Raw genomic sequence first — 17,148 nt, 5'->3', positions numbered from 1 at the left:
CCTAATTTCTGCTTTAAATGCTGTCTAGGGTTTTTCTCTTTCCTGGTCCTGGTTTGTTCTTTTTTGTCTCTCCTGATTGTGGGAGTGATAGCTCTGCTCCTCTGACCTTCAGTGAAGATGTTGCTGTGGGTCATGCTGCTACTCCTTGGTTATGAGAACAGGAAATTTTTAACAGTTTTCCCATCTTCCCCAACAGACACATTATGGATGCTGGGTAGCAATAGGGATAGTTAACACTAGAATTCCTAATAAAAAGGCTGGAAGAATTGAGAAGAATGAAAAACAATGGGGATGGGAGTCAGGGAATAAGGTCTTAAAGTAGACTGTGTGAGAGACAGAATAACATAGGGGTTAAAAACATGAACTAACTCCTACTGGCTGGGTTGTAGTCTTGGCTCCACCATGTAGTAGCTGTAGACCTTGGGCAGTTATCCTTTTGGGGCCTCGTTATTATATTGGGGATAATAATAATATCTGCCTCATAGAGTTGTGAGGATTAAATGAGGTGAGGCTTGTAATGTACTTAACCCACAGTAACTGTCTAACAAATGTTATCGAAATTAAGGGTGACAGGAAAATGACATGGGGCATCTAGATTCCATGCACATGGTATTTGTCAGTGTATTAATGTACTTCCTCAATTTTAAGTTGTATTTTTTAATATTTTGATATTATTAAAATAAAAGTACTTAAGTAAATGAGTACATTTAATGTGGTAGACATTGTTTCTTTCCTCAACAACTTTTATTCATTCAATAGTTTATCATCAAATTGAGAAAATAAGGTATTGTTTATGGCTAATAGATGATTTACATCATATGGATTGGTATCAGGTAGCTCATTCAGTAATACAAATAGCTAGTAACTCACTATTTATTAACTGTAGTAGCTATTAGTTTTTAAATAATTATATTTGGCTATAAGACAGAAAATGTATTGATTGATTGTGTAGAGATTTGCACAGAAGATGGAAGGCATATATTCCTAATGTCATTTACAGGACTTTAAGTTGGTGCACATAGCCTCTTTTCCATTTCAGTTATATCCTGTGAAATACCTAATTGTGAAAGACTTCAGGATGAAGAACATCTGAAATCTTCCTTACTGAATTTTTTGAACCTTGTTATTTTACTATTTGTTTTTATATTTACCTGTAACTGGTATCTTTGACACTTAAATTTTGGAATATATTATTGCTTTGTTTAACTTCTTGGGAAATGTTAATTTTTGGCAGGTAATTATGAGACTTTTCCTCTCAAATTTTATAGGTTATTTGGCTGTTTCTTTATTTCTACATGAAAGTCATGAACTGTTGCTTCTCCTTGTGAATACAGTTGTAAAGGTATTGTATTGTATGCTGGTTAATATGAAGTCTTAAATTATTCCTTCAGGCATCTGACATTTCTCATCCATCATATTAAATTAGGTATTTTTCAAAGAAGGTAGGCTTATAGAATGGGCTTAGATTCTGTTTTTTTATATCAGTTTCTGCATCTGTAAAATGAGGATAATAACAGAACTTAACCAAGTTGTTAGGGTTAAATGAAACACTGTAGAGAATAATAGTTGCTACTGCTGCTGTTATTATTGTTTCATTTAAAAAAGCAGAGTTAACGAAAATAAACTCAAAATGGTCTAAAGACCTACGTGTAAGACCTGAAACCATAAAACTCCTAGAAGAGAACATAGGTGGAACACTCTTTGACATAAATTGTAGCAATATTTTCTTGGATCAGTCTCCTAAGGCAGAAGAAAAAGCAAAAATAAACAAATGGGACTTAATTAAGCTTAAAAGCTTTTGCACAGCAAAGGAAATAATGGACAAAACGAAAAGACAACCTATGAAATGGGAGAAAATATTTGCAAATCATGGGACAGACAAGGGGTTAATATTCAAAATATACAAACAGCTTATGCAACTCAATATCAAAAAAAAACCAAACAACCCTATGAAAAAATGGGCAGAAGACCTGAATAGACATTTTTCCAAAGAAGACATGTGATAGCTAACAGGCAATGAAAAGATGCTCAACATCACTAATTAGAGAAATGCAAATCAAAACCACAATGAGGTATCACCTCACTGAGAATGGCTATCATGAAAAAGTCTGTGAACAGCAAATGTTAGTGAGGATGTGGAGAAAAGGGAACCCTTGTACACGGTTGGTGGGAATGTAAATTGGTCAGCTACTGTGGAAAACAGCATGGAGGTTCTTTAAAAAACTAAAAATAGAACTACCACATGATCCAGCAATTTCACTCCTGGGTATATATCTGGAAAAAATGAAGACACTAATTTAAAAAGATATATAACCCCAGTGTTCATAACAGCACTATTTACAGTAGCCAAGACATGGAAGCAACCCAAGTGCCCATCAGCAGACAATTGGATTAAGAAAATGTGGGAAAAAAAAAAAAAAAAAAAAAAAAGAAAATGTGGTATATATACACAATGGAATATTATTCAGCCACAAAAAAGAATGAGATACTGCCATTTGCAGCAATGTGGATGGACCTAGAGAATACTATTGAAATTAAATATTAGTAAATAAGTCAGAGAAGGACAAGTACTGTATGATATCACTTATATATAGAATCTAAAAAATAATACAAATGAATGTATATGCAAAACAGAAACAAACTCACAGACATAGAAAAGACACTTGTGGTTACCAAAGGGGAGAGAGGGAGGGACAAATTAGGAGTATGGGATTAATAGATAACAAACTACTATATTTAAAATAGATAAACAAGGACAGCATAGGGAATTATACCCATTTATCTTGTAATAACCTATAGTGGAGTATAATCTGCAAAAATACTAAATCACTGTGCTGTACACCTGAAACTAATACAATATTATAAATAAGTATACTTCAATAAAAGAATACATTAAAAAAAAAAGCAGAGTTGGAATTATAACTCAGATCTCCAGACTCTTAGTTAGATGCATCTTCCATGCTGTTGTCTTTTTCTCTAGGATCTGTTTTAAAGGGATGTGATATAAACTGAATAATTGAAGTCTTTTAAATTCTGAAAGTCAGTTTAAAGAAGAACAGAGTTTAATTGGGTAACTGAAATGTACAGATAATAAAAACACAATTTAATGCATACACAGTATTGTTTCCTGTTAAACGTTTAAACAAAATTGGTAATGAAGTATAATTGAATTGTTGAGCTTTTTCATGTTTATCTTGTTTCAGTCTTTTGATATGTGAGAGAGAGAGTGTGTGTGTGGGTGTGTAGTATCAATACTTTCTGAATTAAGTTATATACTCTCTTAAGTTTACTAGTAGCTTAAACTTTTGCAAACTTTCAAAAACGTAGTTTTGGGTTCTGTTAGAACGGCTTGTAAACTTTGTGCTTATGTAAGTATATATAAATGCATGCATTTTATCGTATATATTCAAGAATTGCTTCCTTTTAAACTTCCACTCATATTGTTGATTAACAAGAAGAATTCATAAAATTATTCTGTTACTAGTTTAGAAAAGTTTTAAAGGCTGTAATAAGGAAGACTACTTTGGTCATTGTCAGGACAGAAATACAGTCTCCTTTAGTTCAGTTGCCTTTTGGCTATCTTTATCTATTGACTCTATTAAGGCAAATGAAACAGGGATATTCCTATAAAATATGAGGTAAGCCTAAATGTACAAATTAATTTAAAAAGTTAGTAGAAAACTATTAAGTGTGTAGGACCATTGCAATGTTGAGCTCAATGTCCCTAGATTCAGAATTTGCACTGAATGTTTTCTTTGCTTAATAATGTTAGGACTTGCAGAGCACTAACCTAGTAGAAGTATGTATGGCACTTACTATCGTCAGCCAGATTTTCCCTCGAGAAATGATTCCAGCTGTTCTTCCATTAATAGAAGATAAACTTCAACATTCTAAGTAAGTAAATTCTTTTTGGATAGGTGTCTACACTATGTATTTCAAAAGGAAAATTTATACTCAGAAGTTTATTCTAACTTTAACTTAATGCTACCAGGATAGAGAATATTCTTTGACTGCCAGGTATAATGCAAAAATCCCTGATATTTGTCCTTTATTGTCCTTTATCTTTATGTGGGTTTAGAAAAATGTTAGGCAACTTTCTAAAGTTAAACTGAGAGTCAGTGAGGCTTAGCATCAGGAATCCTTGGCTTTCTTCCCACTTCTTCTGCTAACCATCAGGGGTCCTGTTTTTCTCTTGGCTATATGGGGTTGGTTGAAGATCCTTAGTTCTCACAGATTTGTTTTGAGGATAAAGTGAAGTAATGGAAAACATGGAAATGGTTCAAGTGCTATGAACATAGACCTTCAATGTATTGGGGATGCTTTATATCAAAACTGCAACTTTCAAATTCTGTTTTATAGCAGAATATATCCAAATGAGCCTTAACTTGTATTTTGCTAATCTTGTATGATTCCTTAACTCTCTCCTTCTCAACTTGATTACTTTTTCACCACATTTGGAATTATTTTGTTTTTGACCATGCCCCTTAACTTCATAATCTTTAAAGTTAGGGAAAAGTTTACAGTCACTTGCCATTTTTCCTTTGTGATTGCAGTATTTTAGTTATATATACATTTTTGATAAAGATTTCTTTTGTTACTCATATTCATATGCTTAAGTCAGTATTAAGTCAGTATTTTTAGTGTTCTAAGATTTTAAAATGTTGTTTTATGGTTTGTGTTCTTTAAATCTCGGCCCATGAATATTTCAGCTAAAAATGATAGCTTTTTCTAAGAATTATGGAATAACTTCAGAGACTTTTCAGACTTGTAATATTTTGTTTATATCAAATCTGTGTTTAGAACAAATGATGGGTATGGAAAATTAATTACTGGAAATAAAATATTAGCTTTTCTTAGATAATTAGAGGTTGATATGATCACAGCAGAGCATATTTTTATGAAATTTTTCCATACCACCACTGTTTTGTGGTAGCCATACTTATCCTTTGTATGAAATCTTTCAAAGAATTGTTTTGTGGTAGCCATACTTATCCTTTGTATGAAATCTTTCAAAGAATTGAATTTTTTCCTTGTTGCTTCCCATTTACCCTTTCAATTTTTTCCTTATTGCTTTCCATCTACTGTCACTTCAAGTCCTGGCCTTTCCTGTCTTCTACCAGTTAGAGTTTAGACTTTCTGAAACTCTGCTTTTGCAATTATGGCCATACCTAACTCCATGCTATGGAGTAAAGAGCTAAAGACAGAGCTGTGGGACAGAGCTACAGATAAACCAGTAAATATCACAACGAAGCTATGAGACAGGGCTTGGACTCGACTTTTGAATCCCTGGTTATATTTCAGCACGCCAAACTCACAGCCCAAATCCAGGTTTTTTGATATCTTGTGTTATTGCCACCACTTTGGGCCAGACCTAGGGATTCCTGAGCCTGTTCAGAGTTTGTATTCTTTTTCCTCACCTCATTTACTTACTCTCTCCCGGAACTCATATTGGTTAATGCCCAATAGCAATACATTGGGATATAGTTTACAGTTACTGTAGTATTAATACTAATGGCAAATCTTTTGTTAATCTGCTTTTCTTTTTATGTGAAAAGAATTTTCCAGCATGACATAGTTTACCTAGGAAGATAGTAGGTTGCTTGTTAATGCAGAGGCTGGGTGACCATTTGTTAGGAATCTTATAGAAAGTATTCTTGAGTGAAACACAGAGGATTGCATTGAATAATCTCAGTTTTGAGATTCTATGATTTTAGGTAACAGAAATACATATTAAGGAACCCTGAAAATAAATACTTCTGTACTGCTGTTGTGGGCACTGCCAGCATAGTCTGCAAATATGAACTATGTGGAAATAGGCATAAGAGACAAAAACAAAGAATATAATTCCTTGGAAACTACATTATGTTCATAGGATAGCAACTCTTTATTTTTGCTTCTTGTGTGCTAGACATTATCTGTTACAAATGAAGTGCAAGACTTGTGTATACTTTCCTCTTCATTGTAATGAGGTTTTTGAAACATGAGCTGGGCAAGGAGAGGAGTAACATCTTTTAATGTAAGTCCCCCTTATACTCCCCTGCCCCCCCTCAAGTATTTGGAGTATGTTTGCCCATGATGTAAAAAAAGAAATATGAAAAGCTAGAATGTTAAGGAGGCTTTTAATATTGATGAAGAGACTGTTTAATGTTATTGGCAGAAATTACCTCTCATTTAAATTTACTGTTGATTCTTTTCCCAATTTCTACAGATATGGCTTTCAAAGATGGAATTAGGGAATTAAGGAATTTATCTTTCCTGGTTTGTTTTGGTTTCAAAAGTAATATATGCTTGTTACCAAAAAATTTTATAACTAGAGAAATATATAACATGGACAGTTAAAGTCTCTTGAGGTCTTACCTCCTAGAGATAACTACTTTTATAGTTTGGTAGATTAGAATAAAAAATTAATAATAAATGTGTAACTCTTTCTTTTTAGCTTCAGGTAACAGCTGGTATTTTACAATCATCTGGTCCATAATCTTTTCAAACTAATAAATGCCTGATAATTCAGATGGTTTATTTAGATTTTATTTTTTATCTTTAGGGAGATTATACGAAGAAAAGCTGTCCTAGCGTTATATAAATTCTATCTCATCGCTCCTAATCAAGTACAGCATATCCATATTAAGTTTCGGAAAGCACTTTGTGACAGAGATGTTGGGGTCATGGCTGCATCCTTGCACATATACCTTAGGATGATTAAGGTAAGTTGGCATTTTGAGCAGGTACTGAGTAGCTACCATTAGAAAAATGTAATTATGTAATTAAAAGAAAACTCATATTTTTCAGTAAAATGCTTAAGTCACATTTAAATTTGTATTATTGATACTTTAATAGTAATTTTTGCATGTTGTTGATCACGAGTTGTAGACAAATTATAGATTTAGTCTTTTTTTATGCCTAAAATTTTTTCATGTTACGAAAGAAGCATGGAAAAATGGTAGCTCTGGAAAGTGGTTGAAATTTTCAGATTTGTGGTTTTTCAAGCAGTACCTCCCTTTTATACAACTTCATGGGATACATATAACGGTTTATAGAAATGAGGAGAGCTGGTGGAGAACGTGCAAGGCATAGTCTACAGTGTTGACTCCATGCGTTGATACTGTGTTGGAGGAGGAAGGGGGGTTGGATACTATGGTAAAAAATTTTTCTAAATGATGATACGGGTTTATACTAATTCATCCCCAGTGTATTGCCTGAAACCCTTTGTGTCTGAAAGTATATACTTGTGAGAGATTTCATCATACCTCATAATGAAATGGAATATGCTGTTGAAATCAATTAAAAATTACAGAAACTGAAGGTTGTCTTTACTTTTATGCATTGTGTGCTCCAAAATAGTGTGGTATAAATAGATAATTGATGTTAAATCTTATTTTTCCTCTAACATTTATTAAACTCTGAAAGAGCTATTATTTCCCTTCCAAAAATTTGTCCTTGATACACAGTAAAAATTACAATGAAGAGTCTAACATTCATTTTGAGGAATGTGTATTTAATTTCCCCAGTTCAGGCAGATGGTTACTAGACCTATAGTGGTGATCAATTTGTAATATACATAAATGCTGAATCACTATGTTGTACACCTGAAACTAATATAGTATTGTATGTTAACTACACTTCAGTTAAAAAAAATAAGATGAAAAAAAAATTTCCCCAGTCCAAGAGATTAGTCAGATAGATAATCAAGGCATACTCATTCAGAATCACAAATATGTTTAAATACTATAGAGTTAATTAATTTTTGATAAACAGGCTTACTGATTTTGGGGGTTTTAAATGAGTAATTTTGGCTATGCTCTTCCACCTGGAACATATTTAGTTCAATCACATGAAGAAGTCTTGAAAACAAAATTCAGAGATTGGAAACAGACCTTGGTTTTCATCAAAAGTAGAGGTATTACTGCTTTTTTCAGTATGCCAGTTCTTTTCAATTTTTGCTTTAATTGCTGATACTAGCTTTTAAAGGTTCTAAGATGTAATTATAGAACTTTGGAAATGTGATTAAACTGTATAGGAAGTAGGAAGTGGTGGAAGCTTTTTGGGGCATGATTCAGCTCTGGATCTGGTAGCCAGAGGAGTTTCATGGTGGAAGAAATTACACAGTTAGAGGACTGTTTCATTAAATATGAACATGAAACTTCTTAAGTGAGCATGTATTAAGTTAGATTCTATATGGCATTTCAACCAGGTCTATTTTATTTTTAAGACATTATTATTAACAGAAAGTTTTTTGTTTTGTTTTATTTTGTTTTTTGGATGTAGGAGAATTCATCTGCATATAAAGACTTGACTGGGAGTTTTGTAACAATTTTGAAGCAAGTGGTCGGAGGAAAACTCCCCATAGATTTCAGTTACCACAGTGTACCAGCACCATGGTTACAAATTCAGCTGTTGAGAATACTAGGACTTCTAGGAAAAGATGATCAAAGGTAAACTATTCTAGGTAAATTTGATAGGCTTTAGTCATCTAGAGGTTTCACGATAAACCAGCTTCTCCCAATGCTTAATTGACTTAATAGTGATAAATAAGCCACTATAAGAAGTGTAAAAATTCAGGTTGCTGGGATAATCCTGGCTTTCTGCTTATCTCAGTCCTACTCACAGTGCAAGATACCTTTGAAGCTCCATATGTTCCATGAAACTTTCTTAACCATTCTAGTTTGGGGCTTGGGAAACTTTTTTATAAAGGGCCAGATAAATATTTTAGGCTTTATGGGCTATATGTTGTCTATTGCAACCATTTAAATCTGCTGTTGTATACAGCTCAAAAGCAGCCATAGATAATATGTAAATGAATGCGCACAGGTATGTTCCAAAAAAACTCTTTAAGGACATTAAAACTTGAATTTCATATAAACTTTTTGTGTCATGAAATATTATTCTTTTGATTTTTTTTCAACCACTTAAAAATGTAAAAACCATTCTTAGCCTGTAGCCAATACAAAAACAGGCATCTGGGCAGATTAGGCATTCAGACTATAGTTTGCTTACCCTGTTGCTCTAATTGGAACAATTCATTTGTTTGAATTACTCTTTTAGGCAGTAATTTTATTAAACTTTATGGGTGCCTTTCCAGTTACATATATTTTTGTAACTTTTAATTTTGCTGTAGTTTTTCAAGCTTACAGAAAAATTCCAAGAATAGTACAGGGAGCTCTCTCTACCTCTGTTCATCAATTATTTGTATTTGCTTTATCATTCTTTCTCTCTCTGTGTGTGCATGTGTGCACACCTGTTATTTTTATTTAAGAATTTTTTTTAAACTGTTCAAGAGCAACTAGATTTGGTCCCCTTGAGAGCAAGGACCATGGCTTGATCCCCTGATGTGTTTCTGTCTTGAGAAAATACTATTGATCAGGTTCTGACTTTAGAGATGTGGTTTTGTTTAATACAGTAGGGTACATTTATATGCTAATCCTTTTTTAAAAAATTTTGTTTATTTTTGGCTGCATTGGGTCTTCGTTGCTGTGTGTGGGCTTTTCTCTAGCTGCCACAAGCGGGGGCTACTCTTCGTTGCAGTGCATGGGCTTCTCATTGCAGTGGCTTCTCTTGTGGAGCACGGGCTCTAGGGCCCACGGGCTCAGTAGTTGTGGCGGACGGGCTTAGTTGCTCTGCGGGATATGGGATCTTCCCGGACCAGGGCTTCCCTGCATTGGCAGGCGGATTCTTAACCATTGCGCCACCAGGGAACTCCTATATGCTAATTCTTTAGTCTCACTTTACTAAGGGATTGTCCTCTAGGCTATTATTGCTCCTAGTAATGTCTCCTCAGTGTCATGTCAGCATCTGTCTTTGGTGAGCTCCTGATGAGCGCTAACTGGGCTGTATCACTCTTGGTGTTGCTATTTTACTTTTTTCTATGTTTATGAATCTCAACCTTGATTGAAACCTAGGGTGGAAACCTGGAGTTGATGGAGTAGACACACACATTGGAAGTGTTTGTCCTATTGTGGAGCTCTAGTTGGAGTTCACTAGAATTCTGTTTTAAAACCATGAATTTCATAGTAATGCATTCAGATCTCACTGGTCCAAAAGGATTTAATGCCATCATATGTTGTCAGGAAGTAACTTTGGAGACATTTAGTGAATTTACTAAATTCATTAACTCATTATCTTCCTTCTTTCCTTCATGGATGAATTTGAAGAATATGTACAAAGATGAGTGTGTTGAATAGAGTTCAGAGAGCTCAGTTGAATAGAAATTAGGCTTAATTAAATGAATAAAGAGTAGAACTCTCTTATAATGTTATGGAACATTAGAATGTTCGTTCCCTCCTTTGTTGTTTGAACTCTAATAAGATTTTATGTTAACGTATATTTCTTAAGTTAGATTAGCTCAATGTGGCAAAGTAAAAATGTTAAGTTATTTTATAACAGGATTCTAATGTATTTAATTGAAAGAATTAACTTACTGGAAAAATCTCTTATATTTATGGTCTTTTATATCTGTTGTTTGAATATTTTCTTGTGTTTTATAGCATTCTGCTTCTTAGGTTATTAACATTTAGCTCCATCATGTCTGCAAATGTTTCCACATTTCATGTGGTTAATTATGACTCTTATGCCAGACATTGGCTTTTAAAATTGGGCAACTATACCATAATCTAAGTGTAGTATTACCAAATTTGGGGAGGGAAGGATTTGTAATGTCTACTATATGGTTGTTGTCTGTGGAAGCAATGCTTACATAATAAAATGAGGAATTTTAGATATGGTTCTGGATTCTCACTGGATATTTATACTTTAGTTAAGATGCAATAGAAGTACATGCATTTCATATTGAGTTTTACAGCTGTATATTTGGAAAAAAAAGACATTTTCTGAGAAAGTTGTAACATACATGATATGTAATTTGTATAGCCCCAGATTATTTTCATCTTTTTGTTTGTTTTATAGTGTAGTTTCTCTGCAAGAAACAACTGTGTATTCTATGGGTCGGGGTTTTTTCTGTTGTTGTTGTTACTTTTTTTTTTCGCTACGCCACGTGACCTATGGGGTCTTAGTTCCCCGACCAGTGATTGAACCTGTGCCCCCTGCATTGGAAGCGTGGAGTCTTAACCACTGGACTGCCAGGGAAGTCCCTGAGTATTCTGTGTTGATGGTGCTTTTTTCTATTAGTGCTTTTTGAGTTTACAAAACATACAAAAATATCAGCTGAGAAGCCATAGTTTTCACATTGGCCTCTTGGAGAGGACTTTTCCTTGGAGAAAAGGCTTGGTGGCAGAGTGCTAGGGCTCTATAAAACACTGCATTTTTGTATAGTATCTACCTCAACCCAGTAACTGTAACTGTTATCAGTGACCATAAATATATAGGAATAGTTTTAATCTGTTAATTCCACAAAATATAATTTCTTTATATTTAACATAAATGAAAGTTAAAATTTTCTTTCTGATGAACCTGGTACTACTCAAAGAAAGACTAGTATTTGAATATTTTTTAAAAACTAAGTGTTTGAAATACAGATAATATACTGTCTGGAGTAATCTGGTTATGTGAAGTATTAATGTAGTAACTTTAAACAGGTAGAAATATTATATTATGAAGAAAATTATAAAAGATAGCATGTTCAACCAAACAAAAACTTTATTTGTAAAGTAGGTACAGATTGAGGAAAGAGTTGATTGACTTATCTCTTCATTGACTAGTCAGCTTTGATAAAGCAGGAAGTTAAACTCATGAAAAAGAACAAATGGAATCTTTAAGAAGTGAAATTCCCAATTCATAAAATGAATTTCTTTCACTTCTTTTCTGTAGATCCTCAGTTTTAAAGAGAGAGAAGTTTGAAAAACTATGTTTTATTGGGTTATAATACTATAATTCTACTGCAAATAAAATATCTTTTAAACAGGACAAGTGAATTAATGTATGATGTTCTCGATGAATCCTTACGAAGAGCTGAGTTAAATCACAATGTCACATATGGTAGGTAACATATGTAAATGCTGCTCTAATGACTAATAATGTTTTCAGTATTATAGCTAAATCTGTGTTAGAATATACATTTCAATAGAATTTTAAATGTTAATTTTTAAGGTGGTTTTGGGATTATTATTTTTCACTGGAAGCATTGAATAACTAATAAAAAGAATTTGAAATTACACCATTGTTTATATGTTGACCTAAATTGACTATTACAATTGTCTCTCTTTTTAAGTCTTTATTTTTAAAGAGAAATTGTCTCTGTTTTGAAAATGTCCATCAAGCATCTAATTGACTGTGAAGATAACCTAGTAGGTCCATTCCATACTTAAGACAGTTCTTAAATGAAATAATCAGTCAACTAGTCACCAAATATTTCTTAAGTTTTTGTTATTTATCAGACCCTGTGAAAGATGCTTGGAATACAGTCGTGAATAAAATAATATCGTTGAGCTCGCAGCCTAAATAGATGGAAGGGGACAGGTACTAGAAATGTTACAGAGATGAATTTACAAGGTACTCTGGAGAATACAGCAGCTAGTCTTAGATGAAAGGGAGAACAAGGAAGGCTTTTCTGAAAAAGTGATATTTAAGAAGATAACTGAAGGATGAGTACGATATAGATAAGAATATATAGATGTGGAATAATGTACTTTTTAATGAAGAGACAATAGCTATTTATGTTAAATACAATTTTACAAAGTAATTTAGTGATAAGAGACAAGAGTAAAATGGGGGAGGAGGGAGGAGAACTGAGAAAAGTAACCAAAAAAACTTCCAGTCTTAATAGCCAGAGGGAAGAACTCTTAGTTCTTTATTGATCAGCCTGAAAAAGCTCATTGAAGAAATTGGGATATTTGGAGATATTTAAAGGATAGAAGTAAAACAGTTTGAATCTCACTTGGTATGGAGAAGGGCAGTAGAAGAGATATAGAGAGGTATAACTCAAATGAGAAGTCACTTCTTAATCTGGTAAAATACCGTGAAGTAGGGGATGGAAGGCATTACTTGTTCTTTCAGACAATGGTAAACTGTGGATCTTTAAGAACAATGGTTGTAGAAGTGCAGAGTAGACTAGAGGGCAGAAATTGAACTAGTTTAACTGTAATAAAAGTGCTTGACAAAAATGCAGTAGGAATAAAAAGAAAGGATTGCATGCATAAGACTAGTATGGAAAAAATAATGCACGTGGTAGTGAATTGGGATAGTAAATTTTGAAGGATAGATTTATGTTTTGCGTGTATAAATGGTAATTAAGGTAATAAGTGTGGTGTATTCATTTGTTCACCCAGTATTTATTAAATGCCTACAAAACAAAAATTTAATTTGTAAACTAGGTACAGATTGAGGAAAGAGTTGATTGACTTAACGTATTCCTCCATGGTAAGTGTGGGGGCTTAAGGGAAGAATAAGGTAGACACAGACCCTGCCCTTATAAGTGTATAGTATAATGAATAGTTGACATCATCTAGGATCCTGCTATGTAATGAGAAGAATAAGGTGCCAGAGATAAGGATGATCGTTATTGAGGCAGGAGGTTTGGCTAGGAGCTGTCAGTGTATCCAGAGTAGTGTCAGAATCTTTGGAGGCAGCTAAAGTAAATTAAAAAGTTTTGCTTGAGATATAATCATGGTCTAGGATAAGGGTTTGAAAGGCTCTCAAGGAATTCTGTTTAAAATCAATTTTCTGCTTTTTTTCCTTGCAGAAAGTTTTTTTTTTCTTTCTGTAATTGACTTTTCAGCTTTAATTAACAAATTTTTTTGAATAGGTAATATATGCACATGGTTCAAAATTCAAAAGGTACAAAAGGGTATACAGTGAACAGTAAGTGTCCCTTTGACCCTTATGACCCACCACCCAGTTCCCCCTCCTGGAGATAACCACTGTTACTACTTTCGATTTAGAGAATACTGTACACCTGAGGAAATATTTTTTAATGTTCTCTATTAGGATATCCTTCTTTTATTAAGATTGCTGGGACCAGTGCCAACAGTTTATTTCTTTGTAGTCTGTCAGTCCAGTGTTTCACCTTGCCAGAGAAACTTAGTTTCTGTTGTTTCCCTTTTTTCCTTTATTTATCTTCTCTTTGTTCTACATTTCCCCCCGTATTTGTACTGATACAGTTTATAGCTTACAGTGAGTTTATCAATGGTAGAGTGCTCTCTAGTAAACCTAATATAAATATCTTATTACTTAAAAATGTGAATTTTAATTTTAAACTTCATAAGTGCAGGGACTGTGTCTGTCTTATTGGCCAGCATATCCCAGTATCTGGCACTGGATTACTCAGTGAGTAATATGTTTTAATTGAATTGAAAGAAGAGAAAGTTATTTTACTTTTATCAGTTATCTTATTGGGTTTCAGTCTTAATATTTTTTAAACTGTATTTTTATGAAAGTTTCGTTATTATAACTTAGTGTCAAATCAAGAAATAAATCACATCAGAGGCATTTACTGAGTATCTACTATGTGCCAGGCATTGCATAAAGTGATGTAGAGGATATGAAGAAGTATTAAATATAATCTTTGCCTTCAAGGAATTTACAGTATAATGGAGAAGATAACTTATTTATGAAAGCATAATATCAGTATAAGGCAGAATGCAAAGGGGAGATAAAGTCAATAAATATTACAGGAATCCAGAGGCGATAAAGATCACTCTGGGCTTCAGGGCACATAAAGATTTATTGATGTAATAGGACCTTGAAAGATAGGATTAAGATAGCCAGAAGGGAGGTTAAAAGTGGTTCTAAGGCAGAGGGAACATGAGAGAAGGTGCAGAAGCGGGCGTGTTTAAAACAGTTTCAGAGAACAGCGACTTGCCAGCCTGTTTGGACAGTTCATAGTGAAGCAGTGGGAAGCCTATATTGTGGAGGTCCTCCCATGGCAGATAAATGAACTTTATACTGTATAAATCTGGAGGTATGGAATAGTTTTGGGCAGGGTACTGATAAGATGAGAAAGACATTTTTAGTAAACTATTTGGTAAATTGGGAGAATTATATAAAATGGAGTATAAGGGATAGAACCATCAAAAGTAGATAGAAGTACTTTTCCCACTAAGTACACCTAAAAACTCTGGACATTATATGTAAAATAAACATATAAGACTCTGAAAGGTGGATAAATGAAGGGAGACTGGTTAGGGACCTTTGCATTCAAGGAACAACACCAAGGTGAGTACCCTGGGCTTTCTTTTTGCCTCATATACCCCAGACTGGGTACTGAAGAGCCAGCAGTCTGAAAATGCCAACAGGTGCAGACAAAAGTGCCCTGAAGAAAGCCTGCTCTCTAGCCAAAGGACTAAGGGAAAAAGGGCAAACTAGCAAGATAGAAAACTTTTAGACAATAGCTCTTCTATTACAGTCAAGCATCAGACAGAAAAAACTGTGGACCACCCACAGCGGCAGAGGCTGAATGGAGAATCAAGATTTCCACCCTTACCAGATACAATGAAGTGCCCCAACCCTCCCACGGGGCTAGTGGTGAAGACCAAGAGGGGCAGCTGCAGTTTCATCCCTGCCAGACGTTAAGGGGGACCCTCCCTGGCATTGCCAGTGGAGACGATGTGGGAAGCCTGGATTTCACATTATCCAGGAGTAGGGAATAATGAGGTACCCCTCCCATCTTTCCTGAGGTGGCGTTAGAAGAAGTCTAGTGACAAGTTAGGGCTTTTAAACTGGTCACGTATACCAGGGCCACCCCCTTAATCTCAATGCAGGTCGTATAGGGAGCAGTAACGGGGTGCCCCTCCCTCTTCCAGGCAGGGTACTTCCATCCCCCATCCAGAAGGAACCAGCATCCCCTGCCTCTCCAAGTGTTAAAGGAGGCAGAGCGGACTGCCACCCTTATTGCATGGTACCCGCATCTCCCTGCCAGAGTGGTGACAGTAATTTATTTAAAATGAAAGTAAAGTCTAGTCTGAAGGATACAGTGTCAGTAGAACTTCTTCAAATTTTGTGCATAATCCTACCCAAAATATCTATGATAAAATCACAGTGTCACAAATGTTAGAATGTTATTAATTTTTAATTTGTTAATTTTTTACTTGATGGTATTTTGATTAGGACCTGGCTTCCTCTGGAAGAGTAAACAAAGCTCCACGATGCATTTTACCTTTAGAAATCCTTAGAGGCTCTACAGCAAGTCCCCCTACATACAAACAAGTTCCTTTCCGAGAGCATGTTTGTAAGTCCAATTTGTTCGTAAGTCCGACAAAGTTAACCTAGGTACTCAACCAACACAGTTGGCTATATAGTACTGTACTGTAATAGGTTTATAACACTTTTCACACAAATAATACATAAAAAACAAACACAAAAATAAATAAAGCATTTTTAATCTTACAGTACAGTACCTTGAAAAGTACGGTAGTACAGTACAACCGCTGGCATACAGGGGCACATTTGTATCTTCGAAAGTTTGCAACTTGAAGGTTCGTATGTAGGGGGCTTACTGTATTCTTTTAACCACTGCAGTGAGGAGACAGCAGAGTAATTGCTTTTTCATTTATGGACTTAGACTTTTGTAGAGTTGGAGAATAAAGGCTATTAGCCTCTAAATTATTTAAAAATAATTTTAAAAACCTGTTAAGTTCATTTCAGCTCATTTATGCCTAGGTTGACTAATAAGTGCAATTTTTGAACTATTAATCTTACCTAAACTAGCTTTTCAGAAATCTTATGAGCATCTAAATATAAAAGTTTAGGTTTTAGATGGGTAATGAGAAGCTTTTGTTGTCAGTAAAACATCTTGATAGGAGAGCTCTAAATGGTAGAAATCCATAAAGGAAAATATGTCAGTTATGATAGAAAATGGAACATCATCATTTTTAATCTTACTTAGGACAAGCATGTTTGTTCAGGGTTTGGCAAACTTTTTTTGAAAAGAGGGCTAGATAGTAAATATTTTAGGTTTTGTGTCGGTCATATAGGTTTTTGTCATATATTCTCCTTTGTTTATTTTAAACCTTTAAAAATGTAATTGTATACCTAAAAGTAATAATTTTATATGTCAGTTATATCTCAAAAATGTAAAAATCATTCTTAGTTCACAGCTTACAAAGATAGGCTGAGGGCTGTATTTAATGATGTGTTGCCTACTCCTGCCTTAGCTGATTAGTTAAGTTAGTTGACTAAGGCTCTCTCTGTTTACTTCGTGAAGTCATAAAATCAGCTTTTTTCATAGCACAGAGTAACAACTTTTTACAGCATAACATCTGG

General features: G+C 34.2%; 1 protein-coding gene across 3 annotated transcripts in view; it reads left to right on the top strand.

Moving 5' to 3' along the window:
* AP4E1 (adaptor related protein complex 4 subunit epsilon 1) overlaps positions 1 to 17,148 on the top strand; it is a 72,436-nt gene that overhangs the window by 9,253 nt on the left and 46,035 nt on the right. Inside the window, exons 4-8 of one of the 3 annotated variants that reach the window (XM_032623334.1) lie at positions 1,269 to 1,342; positions 3,773 to 3,894; positions 6,545 to 6,704; positions 8,266 to 8,432; positions 11,855 to 11,928. In XM_032623334.1, the coding sequence (XP_032479225.1) occupies positions 1,269 to 1,342; positions 3,773 to 3,894; positions 6,545 to 6,704; positions 8,266 to 8,432; positions 11,855 to 11,928 (597 nt within the window). Of the gene's footprint in view, positions 1 to 1,268; positions 1,343 to 3,772; positions 3,895 to 5,945; positions 6,017 to 6,544; positions 6,705 to 8,265; positions 8,433 to 11,854; positions 11,929 to 17,148 lie in introns of those variants that run through there. The other 2 variants (XM_032623335.1, XM_032623336.1) reach the window with 2 other exon arrangements.

This window comes from Phocoena sinus, chromosome 2, assembly GCF_008692025.1.
Source record: "Phocoena sinus isolate mPhoSin1 chromosome 2, mPhoSin1.pri, whole genome shotgun sequence".
Taxonomy (NCBI): Eukaryota; Metazoa; Chordata; class Mammalia; order Artiodactyla; family Phocoenidae; genus Phocoena; species Phocoena sinus.
This window is presented reverse-complemented; position numbering and strand designations above follow the sequence as displayed.